Below are 19,220 nucleotides of genomic sequence, written 5' to 3'. Positions count from 1 at the left end.
TCGATGTCCTGACAGGCTGGAGTTTTTGCAAGCTCCACAAACACATACATTTACCATGACGATGATAAATTGAAATACAAAAACTACTGAAAACACACTGTCTCACGACCGCTCTTACTGAATACCAACCTACTCTGCACTGAGCTGCGGCAGAGCACAGCACACGTCTCCCTCGTGTGACGTAAAATGACGCGATGTTGAAAAAAAAGCGGCTTGTACGAGCAGTCAAAGAAACGCTCACTTTATCTACTAAATTGGTGTCATTATGTCGTTTTAAAACATTTTAAATCCTGCATTATCTTTTCATATGGTATTTTCATACACGGTTATATATTCATTTAGATTTTTTTTTTACCTGCAAGTTGCTCTTTAACAGTTAGCTATAGAATAGATCATCCATCCATTTAATGAGCGTGTATGCCGGGTCAGCCAATCTGGGATGTCCGTTAAAATTACCTTTTGCAAATAACAATCGCGGTCCTGGACAATGAGTGACCTTGCACATTAAGATAAAATCGGATTTTCCCCAGTCATTGTTAAAAAACAAGCTAACAAAACTGGCAAACTAATGTTAGTGAAGCGGCCAGAGGATCATTCTGCCATCATCTAAGCTCCGCCCTAAAAAAAAACGTCACCATGTTTACCAACTGAAAAGGGGTCAGAAAGTTCATTAATGACCCCATTGGAAGAAGGCTAGTACTGCCCTCTATGATCAACAACCGTTCAGAACAAGTTCCAGAGACCCGGAAATTAAATCATTTGTAGGTAGCCAAGGCAGACGCCCATAGACAGACGCCATAGACAGTATAAGAAAGGCAGACGCACATTATACACTGAGCTACTGTAACGTTACTGAGCCATCATGATCTCAGAATGGGTCTCCTTTGTGATGTTTTACCTGCTCGCTGCTGTTTTCAGTGCATTTATTGCATATTGTCTGTATGTAAGACATGTTCATCAGAAATATGATCATATACCTGGACCTCCAAGAGATAAGTAAGAAAACTTTATGAATGTGTTCTCTATATAAATGTGTTTGATACAACTATATAACGGTATTGCAGTAAGTCAGTATTTTTTCAGTATATGATCAAAGCTGATATGAATTAACATGAAAACTGATGTTCTGACAGTTTTCTGCTGGGGCATGTACTATCTTTAAGAAGAGCAATGCAATCGAAAAGTCTTGTGCACGACCTTTTTCTTCAGTGGTAAGAACAAAACTCTTGTATAAACACAGATTATTTGCAAATTTTTGCCAGAGTAATATCTTGTTGTTTTGACCTTGCATCTACAAAACGTGCCAATTGTTACGTAATATCACATTGGTAGTGACATTGCATATCTCTCTCTCTCTCTCTCTCTCTCTCTCTCTGTGTGTGTGTGTGTGTGTGTGTGTGTGTGTGATTTAATATTTGTACTCTAAAAAGTCAAATGATTTAATGTAATTCAATATATTTTTTCAGAAGAACACTTCTGAACGTTATTGATATATAGAGAAATATTAAGCCATCTTCTAGCATGTAAGCTTCTGAGAAACTGCTGGAAAATAATAGCCTACAGTTTTATGCTTCCCACTTCATCAATATACATTTACTAAACTATAATAAAAACACAGTTGTTTCACTGAATAGCAGCTATTTCCTCACTTCAGCTAAATAAATAGATATATGGATATAGTGTTTATTAATCTTCTAGGGGAAATTTGGTAAAGCGTTCTCGCCAATGTGACCATGTTCTTGTTTTTAAGGGCAGAGAAATATGGCCCTGTCTACAAGATGTACAGTTTTCATTCTGTCATGATCATGGTTTATTGTCCTGAGGCTACAAAGGTAAATATTATATATTTTATTTCTTTATTAAAAAAGAAAATAAAAAATTGTATCAGAAGCCACAAAATCTAATAATAAAATAAAAAATCTCTGCCCTGTTATTGTAGACAATCATGATGTCACCTAAGTATATCAAAGATCCTTTTGTCTACAAACGCCTCTTTAACTTGTTTGGAAAAAGGTATGTTTCATTTTTTCTGGATATGTCATAGCATTGCTAGGTGAAGTCTAGTGTCAATATCTCTACATTACAGTTTTTCTCAGTCGCTTTGGTGCATTTCTCATAACACTATTTACATTTGCACAACAGTTAATGCAGTTCTCAAAACAATTAGTACAAACTGCAAAACCTAGTTGATGACCTGCAAAAGCGTGTCACTTGCTCAAAATGGATAGCCCATTCCTCAAAAGCAAGTATTCATGTCAATAAAAGTGTCAGTGTCAACAAAATAAAAAGTCCTGACACCATTGTTTATGAACAAGATAGTCAAATGGCTTAGTCATGTTTTCATTACGACAGTTTACTCTGTAAATGTTTTCCAATGCAAAAAAGTCAGATCTTGGTGACACTACCTGAAAATGCTCAATACAGCACTAAATACTATTTGCACAGCCATTTGAAAAATACAGTAAAGTTACACATTACTGTATTTATGAGGTAACTGAGTACAAGACACTGAATATATGTATGTTTCACATTTTTACTGCATATGCTCTTTGCAATTCTAATTTGTTCACAGCATTGTGCAAAAGAAAAAAATACACCCTTATTTACAACAAACATAAACTCCCTTTGGGTAGAGCTGTGCACAACTGTACACAATATTGCAGTAGGCCAATATACTGTATTGGAACTGAACATACAACATACATAGGACTGTAATCATTCATGCACATCCAGACGTTCCTCTCTGTCTGGTCACATAATTTAATCTACATCACAGCGAATATCATCTCTTGCTCAATTGCAAATTGTTCAATTAAGGAGACTTTTTCAGGATTTTTTTTTTTTTTTAAATGACAGATTTTGACAACTAGTTCAACATTTTTGTATGTAATGACTCAAGCAATGAAATGAGGACTATTAGTTTTATATGGAATGACTATTCAGCATTCACAAGTATAGTTAATTTTGACTGACATGACATAAGCAAATGATAATGTTATAAAACAGCAGAGAGTTGTATGAAAGCAATTGATGCATGTCCAAAAGCATTTGCAATTTGTTGGGAGGAATGAGAAACTGCTACTATGATGTGCACAAATGACTAAATGTTGTGGAGGTTGAACTAACTGTTGTGCAAATGTAAATAGTGATGTGAGAAATGCACCAAAGCGACTGAGAAAAACTGTAATAGCAGTGTGCTACACTAAGGCACATTACTACTATCATCCAGAAGTTTTTATGGTAGAGGCCCCATGAAATCAAAATCTTTAGTCCGATAGCTTTAATATCATCTACAGTAGTGGCAAAAAGTGATGTCCGGAGGGGGTGTTTGTTTTTAATGACAATAAAAGTTTGATAAAACCATCTAAATATGAGGGAAGAACAAAATGCTATATTCATTTATTCATATATTGTTGTTTTTCTTGTTATTGCATGTGTTCATCATTTCTTTGTATGACAGCTTGGACAATATTATGGCTGCACAATTTGGCATGTTTCATTGCACCACTCCGCAATATGTTTACAAAATCTTTAACAATTTGTAGAAATTTTTGAACAAAGTGTGAAGAATTTTCCTCGGCCAAACATCACTTTTGGCTAACACTGTCGGCTATATGCTTTCCCTGGTGAAAAAAAAAAATGAAGTATACGTGCAGCCAGACTAATTCAGTATATTTTAAGTGTGTTAATGATTAATTAACTTGAATGTGCTATTTCGGAACAACTCATTTTGTATTAAGTATATTTTAGTTGTAATTAAATTGTAGTAAAGCATAACTTTTTAGTGTACTTTTGTGTGCTAAATTGGAACAACTTCAAGTATTCTTAGTATACTTTAAGTATATGCCTGTGTAGGGACTAATTACATGCATGATTAGTGATATTAAAGTGTGCTTTATACGTGGTTACAGTTACAAATTCATTACGAGTGTCTTCGAAACATACAAGCCATATACCATAAGTGTATTATATTTGAGGAAAAAGTATATGCTCAGTAATACCTTTGGCTTATTCCAAAGGTATTCAAAGAACTCACACTTTAAAGCTGCAGATTTGCAATTTTGAGGGGAGGTGGAGTAGACTGTAGACTATTTTTACATTTTGTATTTATTATTATTTGTTATATGTTGAATGTATGTTTTAAAAAATATGTATTGAATAAATTTTATAGTGTGACTGTGGCTTAATTCATATTCAAATTTGAATATTTTATGGGATTTGCTTTGCCAGTGGTGACTTTACAGTTGAATAAGTCACATGACTCAATCTTCTCAGGTTCCTGGGGAACGGGCTAATTACGGCTACGGACCATGACACCTGGTACAGGCAGCGTCGCATCATGGATCCTGCCTTTAGCAGCTCGTGAGTCAAATACAGACAATCTCTTGTATACTGAAATGTGATACAGATGCACCTCAGCTGATGTGGTCTCATTCGTCAGATACTTACGAGGCTCGATGGGCACTTTTAACGAGATGTCGGAGCGCCTAATGGAAAAGCTGGAGGAAATGGCTGAGACAAAAACACCTGCCGTCATGCACGACCTGGTCAACTGTGTCACACTCGATGTCATTTGCAAGGTTTCGCTTCGCTTTCTGCTAATCCGAGGGAAAGCCTAATACAAGGAAAGTCAAATCAGCTGTTGATCAATACTTAGTAGTCATGTTTTCATTCACAGGTGGCTTTCGGTGTTGATTTGAATTTCTTAAAGCAAACTGACAGCCCCTTCCAGAATGCAGTAGAGCTGTGTTTAAAAGGCATGGTGTTGGATATCAGAGACCCATTTTTCAGAGTAAGAATCTAACCAAGTTGCTTATGTCACAATAAAATTGTATGGTTAATGTAATATAATCTGTTTTTATTTTTTAAATGTGGGACCTCAGCTTTTTCCCAAGAATTGGAAGATTATACAGCAAATTAAAGATGCAACTGAACTCCTGCGTGAAACAGGACAAAAATGGATACAAAACAGGAAGACAACAGTAGAAAATGGAGAAGATGTACCCCAAGACATTCTCACACAAATCCTCAAAACGGCAGGTATGTGGGTCTCAAGTGTATTTTCCTTCTTCCATTTGTTGCACAGGTAACTTTTAAATGGGCTGCATATTTATTAATTGTAATTACTTATTTAATGACCATACCACAGTTAAACTTTAACAAGTGTGAAAATTTGATAAGTAATTTAACATTTGAACAATAAAAAATAAAAAGTTCAAATACAACGCCAAAAAGTGAAAAATGCAACCTAAAGGAATAGAATACAGGAACCAGACACATTTTAAAAAGTTAAACTGTATTTGTAAATTTTAAACCTACTAAATCTGTAAAAATTGGAAAATAATTTGCCATTGGAGCAGTTCAAGTTCAAATAGAAATTAACCAAAGATCACAGAAAGGACACATTTAAAAAGAAAAAAAAAAAGTTAAACTGCATGTCCTCTAACTTGAAACGTTGTTTTAAAAACGTAGCTTTCATGGTGCAAGATGCAACTTAACGATGTCCATCTAAAATGTTTACATAGATCAACAGTGGGGGCCATTTTCAGTGCGGGATTTTTGTTTCAACAAAAATATACAGATAAATAACAATTAGCATACTAAACTTTCAAACATTCTACTATCAAACTAATAAAATACTGCACATACAAAAATTCTGCACATACAAATTAAAAAGTCAAATAAATTAAAATGAATATCATACAGCAGTATACACAAATCTTCGATTTTGTCTGAAGTATATCACGGAATTAAAGTGGTTAATCAGCATATCATGTAATTAACTTCATTCCAAATTTGAATCAGTTAATAGCCTTAATAATAACATATTCAACACAACACTGGTAGAGTTACTTGACTATTTAACACTTTCCATTTTTGCTGCAGAGGAGGAAAATGTTACTAACGCTAAAGATGATGAGCGGATGTTGGACAATTTCGTGACTTTCTTCATTGCTGGTGAGTTACAGCTTTGTTTGATTTTTGCTCATAAAAACCCCTGCCAATACAAACAGTGCTTGATTCTTTTGCAGGGCAAGAGACAACAGCAAATCAACTCTCGTTTGCAATCATGGAATTAGGGAGACATCCTGAGATATATAAACGGTAAACAATAAAAAAGTTCTTGGAAATATGGACCTATTCCACATTGACTTTTATTACAATGCTCTAGTTTGAATTTCTTTTCATTCCCAGGGCTAAAGCAGAAGTGGATGAAGTTCTTGGGACAAAGAGAGACATTTCATATGAAGACCTTGGAAAATTCACTTACTTGTCTCAGGTTGGTCTACAGCTGGGATGCCCAATCCTGTTCCCTTTCAAAAGCTACAATTGCTGATCAGCGCATTGGGAACGTCTTTAATCGTGACCAGCTGTGAATATTGTGTGTAACATCAATAGAATTGACCCGGAGGTAATATAGCCTCAGTCGATGACGTCATCGGCACACACCCGCGACACAAGGCTATAAATGGATGAGCCACAGGTGCATCGTCAGGTCTTTTGTCTTCAGAGGCCATTCTGTGCATGTGTGCGTCAAACTCTCTCTCTCTCTTTATATCTGACTACAGATCTTTGTGAGGAGTTAGTTTCCAACTGGCAGTGTGCAGAAATTATAATTTTCTCTGAACGTCTATAAAAGTGTTTATACAAGTAAAAAATATGTCAACAAAAGAGTAAGCCTTGTGTCCCTCCATGTTCTCATCATATTTCAGACTTGGATACACACAATTACTGTTTTGTTTGTTTGGGGGAGGAGCATGCGGCTTTGGTTTTGGAGAATGGCGAGTGCGAGCATTGTGAACTATTTACTGTTAAGATGCTGCATGCTCGCCTGAATAATTTCCAAACCACACCCACATTACCATCGATCGTGGGGCTCCCGCATGGATCTGAATGATGAGCAAGAGACGGATCCTTCCCTATCGCTTGCTGTATCACCAGATCCAGACGTCCCCTCTCGTTGATCCCGAAGCGCGCTCCGGTGCTTCTTCAGTTCACGAGGGGGATGACGATAAATCTCTTGGGTCTGCGGACTTCGAGCAGCCTACCTCTGAGCGTTCCTTTTGCGAAAGTAAATCTGTCGAAGAATTGCTCGAGGTGGTTACTCGTGCGGTGGCCAGGTTGCAGCTTGACTGGCCACGCGAACAAGAGACCCCCAAACATAGTAAGCTAGAGGATAGGTTTCTGTCCGGTGGCAGGGGGGAGAGACCAGAGACATCAGTCTCTCCCCTTCTTCGAGGACCTCCATGATGAGATGTCTAAGTCGCGGGGGTATACGGAGATGCCACAGGTTGAAGAGACGCTCGCAAGCTATCTCTCGCCTGGGTCGGCATCTACGATAAAGAGACCTACCCTCCCCTCAAAGCCGTGCAGAACAACTTTGGCTCTTGTGGGTAAAGATTGGGGACAGGCTCGTTGTGCTCAGCAACCACCCAAGCCAGACCTCAGGGCTATTATTATTAGAAAGAGGAAGTCCTGATGGTCTGGCGCCTAGTCTGGTGGGGGTAGAAGGGACAGGGCGCGTACAAAAACTACAAGAGCTACAAACTCTTCTGAGAAAAGAGGCCATAGAACATGTTCCTCTTCCAGAGAGAGAGTTGGGCTATTACAGCAGATTACTGTCAAGACAGTCGTGTCGCAAATTCAACATCACGATTGGTTCGTCACGGTCGATCTGAAGGATGTATATTTTCACATAGAAATATTGCCACAACTCTTTTTCGATTTTCACTTTCAGGGGCGAAGCGTACCAATTTCAGGTTCTTCCATTTGGTCTAGCCTTGTCACCCGCACAGACATAAACTACATGGATGCAGCACTGGCTCCATTACGACTCCAAAGCATTCGCATTTTGAATTACATCGACGATTGGTTAATACTAGCACAATCGCAAGAGATGGCGCTTCAAGACTGAGACATCATGTTAGCTCATCTAGTTTCTCTAGTGTTGAGACTCAACGCCAAGAAAAGCGTTCTTTCTCCTTCCCAGAATGCTAAACCAAAAAATGCTAGGTTTCATGGCTTCAGCATCCAGGGTGATTCTTCTGGGGCTGTTGCACTTGAGACCATTTTAGTTGTGGCTAAAAGTCAGGGGATTTCATCCAAGGGCCAATCCTCAAAGGCAATTAAAAGTGACGCGCCGCGGGCTTCGTACACTATCGCTGTGGCTCAGACACCGGTTCCTCGCCTTGGGTCCCACCCTAGGGACACCTTGTCATCGCAAACTGTTTACGACAGACGCCTCCCTGGTGGGCTGGGGTGCGGTCTTAAGTGGTCGTCCAGCTCAAGGGGAATGGGAGGGTCATCAGCTCATCATCAGCACATCAACTGCCTCGAGCTAATGGCTGTATTTCTGGCCCTGAAATACTTTCTCCCTCAGTTGAGGGGCTGTCATCTTCTAGTGCGGGTGAACAACACACCGGCAGTCTCTTACATAAATCATCAGGGAGGTCTGCGCTCACGCAATCTGAACAGAATAGCGAGGCAGATTTTTCTCTGGGCCCTGGACAAGTTCCTGTCACTCAGGGCAGTGTACATTCCAGGACATCTGAATGTGGGAGCGGATTTACTGTCTAGACAAAAACTACCTATGGGGGAATGGAAACTCCACCCAGAAGTAGTGAAACAGATTTGGAACAGATTTTACGAAGCGGAGGTGGATCTCTTTGCCTCCCATCAGACAGCACAATGTCCCCTCTACTTCTCTCTGAGTCACCCAGCCCCCCTTGGTCTGGCCCAAAATGCGCCTATATGCGTTTCCTCCTGTTTCTCTGCTCCCAGGAGTTCTAGCCAGAGGTCGACAACAAGGGTCTTGCCTCTTACTGATAGCGCTGTGTTGGCCAAACAGATTATGGTTCTCTGAGATAATATCTCTCCTCGACGGCTCGCCATGGGCGATTCCGGAGAGGGAGGGACCTTCTGTCTCAAGTGGAGGGCGCGATATTCCATCCCAGGCCCGACCTGTGGAACTTTCATGTTTGGCCAATGATGGGTACCAATTGAGAGACACTGGGCTTTCGCCTGACGTTATTGAGACCATTCTAAGTGCTAGGGCTTCCTCCACTAGAAAGAGTTATGACAGCAAATGGGGTGTATTTGAAAGGTGGTGTGTTGTACATAATGCAGATCTGGTCAACTGCCAGATTGCTTCAGTTCTGGACTTCCTGCAGGAAAAATGATCAACAGGCACATGCCCCACCATTCTCAGGGTTTACCTACACAACCGTAAGGGGTCTAGACACCTTCAAGCACGGTGGCGTGGGTATTCTCGTTCCCAATGCACTAAGCAGCGCAGCATAGATTGTAGCTTTTGAAAGGGAACGATCCAGGTTACTTGACTGTAACCCTGTTCCCTGAAAAAGTGGAATGAGATGCTGCGCTGCATTGCCGTACTGAAGATGTCCCGGGACTGCTCTTCAGACAAAATATGTGGCACATCTATTTATAGCCTCATGTCGCGGGTGCGCGCCAATGACGTCATCGACCGAAGCTATATTTCTTCCGGGTCAATTCTATTGACGTGTTTTACACAATATTCTCTGCTGGTCACGATTAAAGACGTTCCCAATGCGCTAAGCAGCGCAGCATCATGTTCTGGTTTTTCAGGGAACAGGGTTACAGTCAAGTAACCCGGATCGTTCCTGGAGATCTGTCCTCCTGCAAAGTTCCTGCAAAGCTCTAACCCTGATCCAACACAACAGAACCAGCTAATTGAGATCTTCAGGAGCACTTGTTAATTACAGACAGGTGTACTGGATCACGGTTAGATAATGAACTCTGCTGGTAGGTAGATCTCCAAGAACAGGATTGGACACCCCTGGTCTTCAGAGATGGTATTTTATGCTACTAACACAAATGGTTCTGTATCCATTTCTCTGAATGGTCTTTGTATTGTTGACTCAATGTATTAGGTCTTGAAGGAAGCACTGCGACTGTACCCCACTGCTCCAGGAACCAATCGCTGGTTGCATGAGGACATGGTTATAGATGGGCTGAAAGTCCCAGGCGGCTGTTCTATTGCTGTGAGTATTGCCAGATTCCCAGTAATGCTTCACTCTGTGGCCAGTGTGGTACCTGGCTGTGGAAGCTATTTCTAGATACACAAGGACAGCTCCTGTCTACTTGAATGGCGATAGAAAGAAATCTTCAACATTGTTTGGAAATATTATATTTAGTTAAAGTCCCCCTGTAGTCAATAATTGTATCCCTTAAAACTCATCTTTGATCACCAAAATTACAAATGTAAATTTGTATTCAAATTCCTTGAAAAAATGTCTTCATGCCTTATAATAGCTTGAATGTAACTCTACACCCTTGACTCATTTAGTATACGCAGTTCTATCATCATCATCTTCTTCCGCTTATCGGGGGCCGGGTCGTGGGGGCAGCAGTCTAAGCAGAGATGCCCAGACTTCCCTCTCCCCAGACACTTCCTACAGCTCTTCCGGGGGGACACTGAGGCGTTCCCAGGCCAGACGTCTTCCGAGCTCCTCATCCTATCTCTAAGGGATCGCCCAGCCACCCTGTGGAGAAAGCTCATTTCGGCCGCCTGTATCCGGGATCTTGTCCTTTCGGTCAAGACCCACAGCTCATGACCATAGGTGAGAGTAGGAACGTAGATTGACCAGTAAATCAAGAGCTTCGCCTTGCAGCTCACCTCTTTCTTCACCACGACAGACCGGTGCATCGACTGCATTACTGCAGAAGCTGCACCGATCCGTCTGTCAATCTCCCGTTCCATCCTTCCCACACTTGAACTCCTCCACTTGAGGCAGGAACTCTCCACCAACCTGAAGTGGGCAAGCCACCCTTTTCCGACTGAGAACCATGGCCTCGGATTTGGAGGTGCTGATTCTTATCCCAGCTGCTTCACACTCGGCTTCAAACCGTCCCAGTGAATGTTGAAGGTCCTGGTTTGATGAGGCCAACACCACAAAATTATCCGCAAAAAACAGAGACGAAATCGCGTGGTCCCCAAACCTGACACCCTCTGACCCCTGGCTGTGCCTAGAAGTTCTGTCCATAAAAATTATGACCAGAATCTGTGACAAAGGGCAGCCCTACCAGAGTCCAACATGCACCAGGAACAAGTGTGACTTGCTGCCGGCAATGCGAACCAAGCTCCTGCTCCGGTCGTACAGGCCGGACAGCCCTTAGCAAAGGGCCCTGGACTCCAAACTCCCAGAGCACCCTCCACAGGATGCTGCAAGGGACACGTCGAATGCCTTCTCTAAATCCACAAAGCACATGTTGGATTGGTTGGGCAAACTCCCATGAACCCTCCAGCACCCTGGAGTGGGTAAAGAGCTGGTACAGTGTTCCACGACCGTGACGAAAACCGCACTGGTCCTCCTGAATCTGAGGTTCTACTGTCGGCCATATTCTCCTCTCCAGTACCCTGGCATAGACTTTCCCAGGGAGGCTGAGAAGTGTGATCCCCTGTAGTTGGAACACACCCTCCGGCCCCCCTTCTTAAAAAGAGAGACCACCACCCCGGTCTGCCAGCCCAAAGGTAGTGTCCCTGACTGCCACGCGATGTTGCAGAGGCTTGTCAGCCAGGCAGCCCCACAACATCCAGAGACTTGAGGTACTCAGGGCGGATCTCATCCACCCCCGGTGCCTTGCCACCGAGGAGCTTCTTGACCACATTGGTGACTTCAGCTTAGGTGATGGACGTGTCCACCTCCGAGCCCTCAGCCTCTGCTTCCTCATTGGAAGACATGTCGGTGGGATTGACGAGTTCCTCAAAGTATTCCTTCCACCGTCCAACGACATCCCTAGTTTAGGTCAACAGCTGCCCACCTCCACTGTAAACAGTGTTGGTAGGGCACTGCTTCCCATTCCTGAGGCGCCGGTCGGTTTGCCAGAATCTCTTCGAGGCCAACCGGTAGTCCTTATCCATGGCCTCACCGAACTCATCCCAGGCCCGATTTTTTTGCCTCCACAACCACCCGGGGTGCAGTCTGCTTGGCCTTCCGGTACCCGTCAGCTGCCTCAGGAGTACCACAAGCCAGCCAGGCCTGATAGGACTCCTTCTTCAGCTTGACGGTATTCCTTACTTCAGGTGTCCACCACCGGGTTCGGGGATTGCTGCCTCAACAGGCACCTAAGACCTTACGGCCACAGCTCCGAGCGTCCATGTCGACAATGGAGGTGGAGAACTCCCTCAGGATCCGGTCGAAGCTTCGCCTGAGGTGGAAGTTGAAGATCTCTCTGACAGGGGACTCGGCCAAACGTTCTCAACAGACCCTCCCAGTACGTTTGGTTCTGCCGAGTCTGTCCAGCTTCCTCCCTTGCCATCGGATCCAACTCACCACCAGGTAGTGATCAGTTGACAGCTCCACCCCTCTCTTCAACCCGAGTGTCCAAGACATAGCCTATGGCCAGAGGTTGGATGAAACGACCACAAAGTCGATCATCGAGGGATCCACTTTGCACCGGACCCTTACGGTCCCTCCTGCAGGTGGTGAACCCACGAGAGGGCGGCCCCACGTCGCTCCTTCAGGCTGAGCCCGGCCAGGCCCAATGGAGGGAGGCCCAGACACCACGCGCTCACATACGAGCCCCAACCCCGGGCCTGGCTCCAGGGTGGGGCCCCGGCTGCGCCATGCCGGGCAACATCACAGTCCTCGTTTTTAGTATCATAAAGGGTTTATAAACCGCTCTTAGTCTGACCCGTCACCTAGGACCTGACCCTACCAGGGGCATATAGCCCCAGACAACATAGCTCCTAGGATCAGCAATGGTGCTGACTTATGAATTTTCACATGGTTTGTCTTAAATCATATTAAAAACACCACATGCCCACGACATATAAACAACATTAAAAGTTTGATTTTGACCACAGGGGGTCTTAAAAGGGTTAGTTCACCTTCATGTACTCACACATTTGTTGTTCTAATGCCATATGCCCTTGTTTTTCTTTTGGACCACAAAAGGAGAATTTGTAAAAAAAAAAGTCTAGCTCACGTTCATCAATAAAATGGCATTGAATAGCGACTAGCATCAAGTTTTTTTAAAAGATGCAGAAGTATCACAGAATGATCCCATGCGGCATGTGTCGTAAATTCCAAACATCCTGCCATTGGTCTTACCCCAGCATGCCCAGAAACAGCACACAAGGGGCCCTATTTTAATGCTCTGAAACGCAAGTATCAAACGCGAAACGCAAGTAACTTTGTGGGCGGACCTCGGGCGCTGTTGCTATTATACTGGCGGAATAAAATAACTCTTGAGCCCGACGCAAATCTAAAATGGGTAGGTCTGAAGTGTGACTTCATAGGTGTGGTTTGGGTGTAACATGTAATAAACCAATCAGAGCGTCATCTCACATTCCCTTTAAGAGCAGTTCCATGGCGGATTGCTATTACTGTATAACGGAAGATTTGCCAGGGGCACGCCAGGAGCGGTTAATAGCCGAGGAGACCGACGTTCTCGTCAGGGCCGTAAAAGACAGAGAAGTGACATTGTATGGGGATGGGAGAAACCAAAGTCCTTTTAGGCAAGTCGTGCCACTCGGCCGCCATTTTGGCAACGCCTCCAGGCAGCTCTTTCGGACTAACAAGACCAGGCTCCTATCTAAATGAATGGGCAGAGAGTCAGAACTGCACTTTCACTGGTCACCGGGACATAAAAACTGCATGTATCGAAACAGCAGTAAAATATGATAAAAATCGCTGAAAAACTTTGATGACTTTGCCCCAAAATAAGTTTTAAAACGCCTTTTTCCCCACAGGTTATACTTTACTACGCATGTGCAAGGGTTCACGACACCAATTTAATTTACGTCTCTATCCATAATGCTGGTGTTGTGCAATAATCAATGTCAATATTGTTCTCCATTATTTAAAGGGGTCATATAATGCCATTTTTGTACAAGCTAATATGTTTCTTTTGGGTCTAAATTAAAAGTTTGTAATATACTTTAATTAAAAATTCTCATTAGTATTGTAAGAAAACACTCATTTTACCTGGTCAAAAACAGCTCTGTTTCCAGCACACCATTTCAGTGCATGTGTCTTTAAATGATAATGAGCTTTGCTCACCCCGCCCCTCTGTTCTGTGGGCCGTTCTGAAACAACGCACGTGGACCGTTGCCTTGACAACAGTTGAGGTAATATTTTGGAACAATAATGGCAACGGGAGTTTCTGGGGATACGTCTTTGCAACCATACCAATTTGAACCTGATTCGGACTCTGAACAAGATGACGGCCCCGAAGAAGTTCGACCATTACAGGAAACATCGGACAGGATGTTTCTGAATGGTTGGTTAACGTAATGTCATTTTGATCTATTTTTGTATGTACTGGCACGGTAGAATAGTGAGATACAAACGTTACGTGTTTAGCTTTACTTATGTATAGGTTAGTTCGTTGACAGATTGATGCTGAAAAACTATTTTTGTAAATGTTAGGCTTCTCAATGATGCGTATTGCGTAACGTTATCTCTGTGTTGACTGTTTCTAGCAGTAGTTGAAAGATACCTAATAATTTGTTGTACACAGTTTTTATAACGTTAACACATTAACCATAACGCGTTGTTCATTATTATACAGTATAGGATTATGAGTTGTTTTGAGAACGTCGTTACATAGAAAACATGCCGTAATGTACCCTACGGTGCAGTAATGAGTGTAAACATTAGCCACATTCATCATAAAGTGCAAGCGATTTGCAAAGATTAATATACATGTTAATAAATCGTTATACTTACTTCTTCTGGAATTGCAGCTGGCACACGAATAGTTGGTACAGATTCGTTTTTCAGTAGCAGCCTCTTAGCAAACCCAGCTTTATACTGACACTCGTTTAAAAAGCAGTCTGGTGAGAAATGATTAGCGCAAACATAATGGCATTTAGATTGATCGTTGGGAATATTTCCTTCAAAAACAAAACTCAGCCACTGCGTCTTCAGCGGGTCGGATTTCGGAACAGTAAAATGACTGCTGTGTTCCTTATTACATCTAAGAACTGAACACCACAATCGCTTAGACGCCATTCTGCTCCAGCATATCAACAATGGCGGACTACTATGACGACAGCTGTCACAGCTCGCTCTCGCTTGTGTTGAAACACGGCTGTCAATCACAATCACGGGAGGGGCGTTGGATATTATGACGTCACAATATCGAACGGCTTGATTTCAGAGAGGGTCAAACATAAGGAGATTAAAACAAAACCACTGGATGGATTTTTATCATGATAGGATGGTTGTGCACAGGCACTGCCAACAGACATTTCAGTGCAATCAACTTGTAAAAGTGCATGTACCATTATATGACCCCTTTAAATATAAGCAGGTTTGCACTTTATCAGTAATAACAATGTATTATATAGATCAGTTGTTTTAACTATTCATTAACATGAATCGGTTCAAAAGAGTCATTAGTTCGCGAATTGGACGTGTCATACGGTTGTGTGTTTATCCCAGCAGTTAGGACATGGACATCCCACAAGGTTAGTGTTAACACAGAAAACATTACATCACTGGATAGGTTTTTTCGTTTATTTAGAGAGTAATTTTATGTCAGCTGAATGTGCGGAACGCATTTCGGAGAAGATAAGGCAACGTATTTTAGCCCAATTCACACCCAGCGGTAATTCAGGAAAAAAAAAAATCTCCGAATGCTCCACATGAAACTTTGGTCTTCCGACCTTTTACCATAATGTCGTTTTATTTTGATTAATATGCGTGCGGGAGAGAAAGCAAGAAAGCACTTAATTTGGAGATGGTGAAGTCTTGTTTACACTTTCGCCTGGCTCCGAGGAGAGAGAGAGAGAGTGCGCGCGCACGACCGGGGCTCTCTCTCTCTCCGCTGTCGCAAAACCTCAACTGTGCGCATGCGTCAGTGGAACCAGACGATGGGCTTAAATGTTTCCTGGCTTGACTTTTAAAAGCAGATGATTGGCTTTCCAGCGGGAGGGGCGGGACATGTGCATACAACCGCCATCTTTGCCGTTACGGGTTTTTCTTATTTAGTTGTATTGAGGATTGAGGAAGTGGCTTGTCTCTTATATAAATTGTCTCTGGAGAAACCCACCCAAATAAGCTTAGGTTAAACAGGCATATAATAATTTTGGTAAATGTTTAAGCTAGATTTATGCTTATTTTTTCACATATTCATGGACACCACAATGATTTCCCTCATGTGGAATATTTTTCCTTGTAATTATGTATGGTTTGCAAAAATTGCAACTGCTTGTGTATGTGTAGAGGAGAGAAGCAAAGTGTATGCGCGTTGTGCACACGCTATATTATGGCCAAGCATGCGCCCTTAAAATAGCATCTGAACACGCCACTGAAAACGCGCCACAGACTTTAGACTAGGTTTTTCCTGGTCTGTGGCGGAAATGTTTTCTGGAACTGCAAAATAGCACCAGGGAATGTTTGCGCTGGAACACGCCTCTTTTCGCTGAACCGCCCCCGGGTGTCACGGGACAATACAGAGAAGTGGGTGGATCCAAATTTAGCAATGTTATAGTCAGGGCAATCCAGTTCATTGCCATCCATGCAAAGGTCAGAATTAAAGTAATCAGAATCGTAGTCATCCATGCAAAGGTCGAAAACCATTTTAATCAGTCTGATAACAAATACACAAAATAAACAAGAAACAAAACAAGAACAGACTTGAAACAGACCTCCAATGTGTAGCGTGATATTCAACAATGACTCCGTGACATGAACTGAAACAGACAGGGTATTTATACACAGACACTAACAATGTGATGGGGAACAGCTGAGTGCAATCACGAGTGATGAGAACAGACAAAGGATTATGGGGAATGCGGTTCCAGAGTGAATGGTGACAGGAAGGGAAGGAGACCTCTAGTGGACACCCGGGGAAACACAAACCAGACACTGTGACACCGGGAGCGCAAGTTCATTCCCTAATTTACCGGCGTGCGTCTGTCGAGGGAAAAGTCCGCTGTGCGTCGGGTCCAAAATAGGAATGATACATGCGTCATTGTACAAAGTCAGTTGCGCTGGGTGCAAGATAGGGCCCAAGTTGTAAGAAATCAAGACTAGGAAAAATGCGAAATGAAATACAATCCATGTACCTTCTTCTCTGAGGTGAATATTTCCGTTATGTTCGTCGCAACAAGAAGTTATCACGTTCTCATCTGTCAACTGTCCTTCTGACTGTCATCAACTCAGTGTAGAAAGTACACTGATACTTTTATTGAGATTTCTAGGCGTTGTATTTCATACTGCATTTTTATCCATCTTGATTTCTCACAACTTGTGTGCTTTTTCTGGGCGAGTCAGAGTGAACTGTGGAGCTAATAGTGTCTCATGAACATGCAGTCGTGCACAGAGGTCAGGATTTTCTTTAAATAATACATTAAATTTTGGTTGGATTTTTACCAAAACCTATAATAAACCCTTCACGTGGGATATACGATACGTCGCATGGGATCATTCTGTAATATTTTCGCGTCTTTTTTTAAAAAGCTTGATGCTGGTCGCTTTCACTGCCATTATGTGGATGATGCAGAGCAGGACTTTTTTTCTTAAATTTCTCCTTTTGTGGTCTGAAAAAGAAAGAACAGCATAATGCATTAGAACAACACCAGGGTGAGTAAATTATGACTTAATTCTATTTTAAGAATTCCAATAAATTCAAACAATGGCATCATCAATTTTACTTGTTTAATTGTATTTGAATACATGACTATTTTGAACCATTTTGACCTTTTTCCATACAGTTTAGTTCTTATGTCTCTCAAAGACTGGAAAAGTTTTTCAAAGATCCGTTGAAGTATGATCCTGAGAGATTTGATGTGAATGCACCCAAGTAAGTCATTATGTGGACAAGCTGTAAATAAGTTTTATGAGGATGTTATAAACATTATAGTATGAAATCTGCTGATATCAAATTGTGTTCTTGTCTGAAAGGCCTTATTACTGCTACTACCCATTTTCACTTGGTCCACGAACCTGTCTAGGGCAGGTCTTCTCACAGGTAACAAACACACATTTGCGCAATTTGTTTTCCAAGTGCGAAATTTGCTGTGATCATAACAACTTAGCGTATTTCTACATTCAGATGGAGGCTAAAGTTGTGCTTGCCAAACTGCTTCAGAGATTTGAGTTCAGTCTGGTTCCTGGACAGTCTTTCAGCATTAAAGACACTGGAACTCTACGGCCCATTAGTGGAGTGATCTGCAACATTAAACCTTGCTCATAGGACATGTTTATGGCACTTGTTTTGTGTCAACTCTTGTGTACTTGTGTCTACTTGGCAAACATGGTCTTGTATTATTCAAACATTAACCTAAGCACAGAATTTGTAACAGGCTATTCATCTATGATACTTTATCTGCACTTTTAATTGACTTGGTTTTATATCATCTCGTAATACATTATGTGGATAATATACAGTGCTGGGTAGCAACTGATTACATCCAATCTGTATTATGTAATCAGATTCCAAAACAGATTTGCATGTTCTCGGTTCTCTGATCAAATTTAATTATGGCCACATGACTTGCAGGTAAATGCGGTATTTCAGTCTTTTTAGTGTTTTATTTTGAATGCTTTAATTTTTCCTTCAGAAACCTAATTTTGGGAAACCCTGATGTAATGTAATGTTTAATGCACTTCATTTTGTTAATAACAAACTTTCTGTTTGTATTTTTATATCAATATGGTACAAGATTATCATATTCAAATCAATGTGATAAATGAGTTGGGTCAAAAGTAATCTAAAAGTTTCAAAAAGTAGTTTGATTACATTACCTAAAATGTGTAATGCTATATATTTTTCTCGATGTAATACATTTTTGTCATGTAATTTGTAACAGACTACAATTTGTAAATAATCGACCCAGCACTGATTATATAAATATGAACATTTTATAAACACAATAGGAACTTATGAAACCACTGGTGAAAATGCTTGTTTTGCTCATTTAATACTTTTTTCATTAAAAATTATATTATAAGCAAAATCTTAAAACATTTTGTTTATCAGATTTTAAAAAGGTCTCTTTACATAATATATTTTCCTACCACTTTGCCAAACAGATTAAACACAGTGAATAAAAAATATAAAATCTGATTTACGTGGGGTCCTTTTTCTTTTGAAGAACAGTATTTCTTATTTGTATTATGTGAAACTGTAACACTTGTTCTTAAAGTACGACAATCATGTATTATGAACGTGTTGTAAGAAAAAGCATCGCCTTTCCAGGCCCCAGTGAGGATCAAACTTGTGAC

The 19,220-nt window shown here is 41.5% G+C and overlaps 1 protein-coding gene across 3 annotated transcripts; it reads left to right on the top strand.

The window, feature by feature from the left end:
• Nucleotides 1-675: 675 nt before the first annotated feature.
• On the top strand, nt 676-19,065 carry LOC308705390 (cholesterol 24-hydroxylase-like). 3 transcript variants are annotated; one of them, XM_081390379.1, is made up of 15 exons: nt 676-996; nt 1,134-1,211; nt 1,751-1,832; nt 1,940-2,013; nt 4,276-4,362; nt 4,442-4,580; nt 4,679-4,792; nt 4,884-5,040; nt 5,887-5,958; nt 6,033-6,105; nt 6,196-6,280; nt 9,912-10,022; nt 17,708-17,796; nt 17,898-17,964; nt 18,049-19,065. In XM_081390379.1, the coding sequence occupies exons 1-15, from the start codon at nt 863-865 to the stop codon at nt 18,187-18,189; spliced, it is 1,503 nt and encodes a 500-aa protein (XP_081246505.1). In that variant the 5' UTR covers nt 676-862; the 3' UTR covers nt 18,190-19,065. The 3 variants fall into 3 exon arrangements, with proteins under 3 accessions (XP_081246505.1, XP_081246506.1, XP_081246507.1); XM_081390381.1 differs by lacking the exons at nt 676-996; nt 1,134-1,211 and adding an exon at nt 1,466-1,523; XM_081390380.1 differs by lacking the exons at nt 1,751-1,832; nt 1,940-2,013 and having other exon boundaries at nt 682-996.
• Nucleotides 19,066-19,220: the final 155 nt, after the last annotated feature.

This window comes from Scardinius erythrophthalmus (genome assembly GCF_964197995.2).
Source record: "Scardinius erythrophthalmus genome assembly, chromosome: 17".
NCBI lineage: Eukaryota > Metazoa > Chordata > Actinopteri > Cypriniformes > Leuciscidae > Scardinius > Scardinius erythrophthalmus.
The sequence above is the reverse complement of the archived record's forward strand: the minus strand, read 5'-3'. Positions and strand labels throughout refer to the sequence as shown.

Bases quoted from the DNA above. Each gene is read 5' to 3' on its own strand.
- LOC308705390 (XM_081390379.1), top strand. From the start codon at position 863: ATGATCTCAGAATGGGTCTCCTTTGTGATGTTTTACCTGCTCGCTGCT. The intron at 1,833-1,939 runs GTAAATATTATA...CTGTTATTGTAG, and splicing joins ATTGTCCTGAGGCTACAAAG to ACAATCATGATGTCACCTAA. The intron at 6,281-9,911 runs GTTGGTCTACAG...TCAATGTATTAG, and splicing joins AATTCACTTACTTGTCTCAG to GTCTTGAAGGAAGCACTGCG.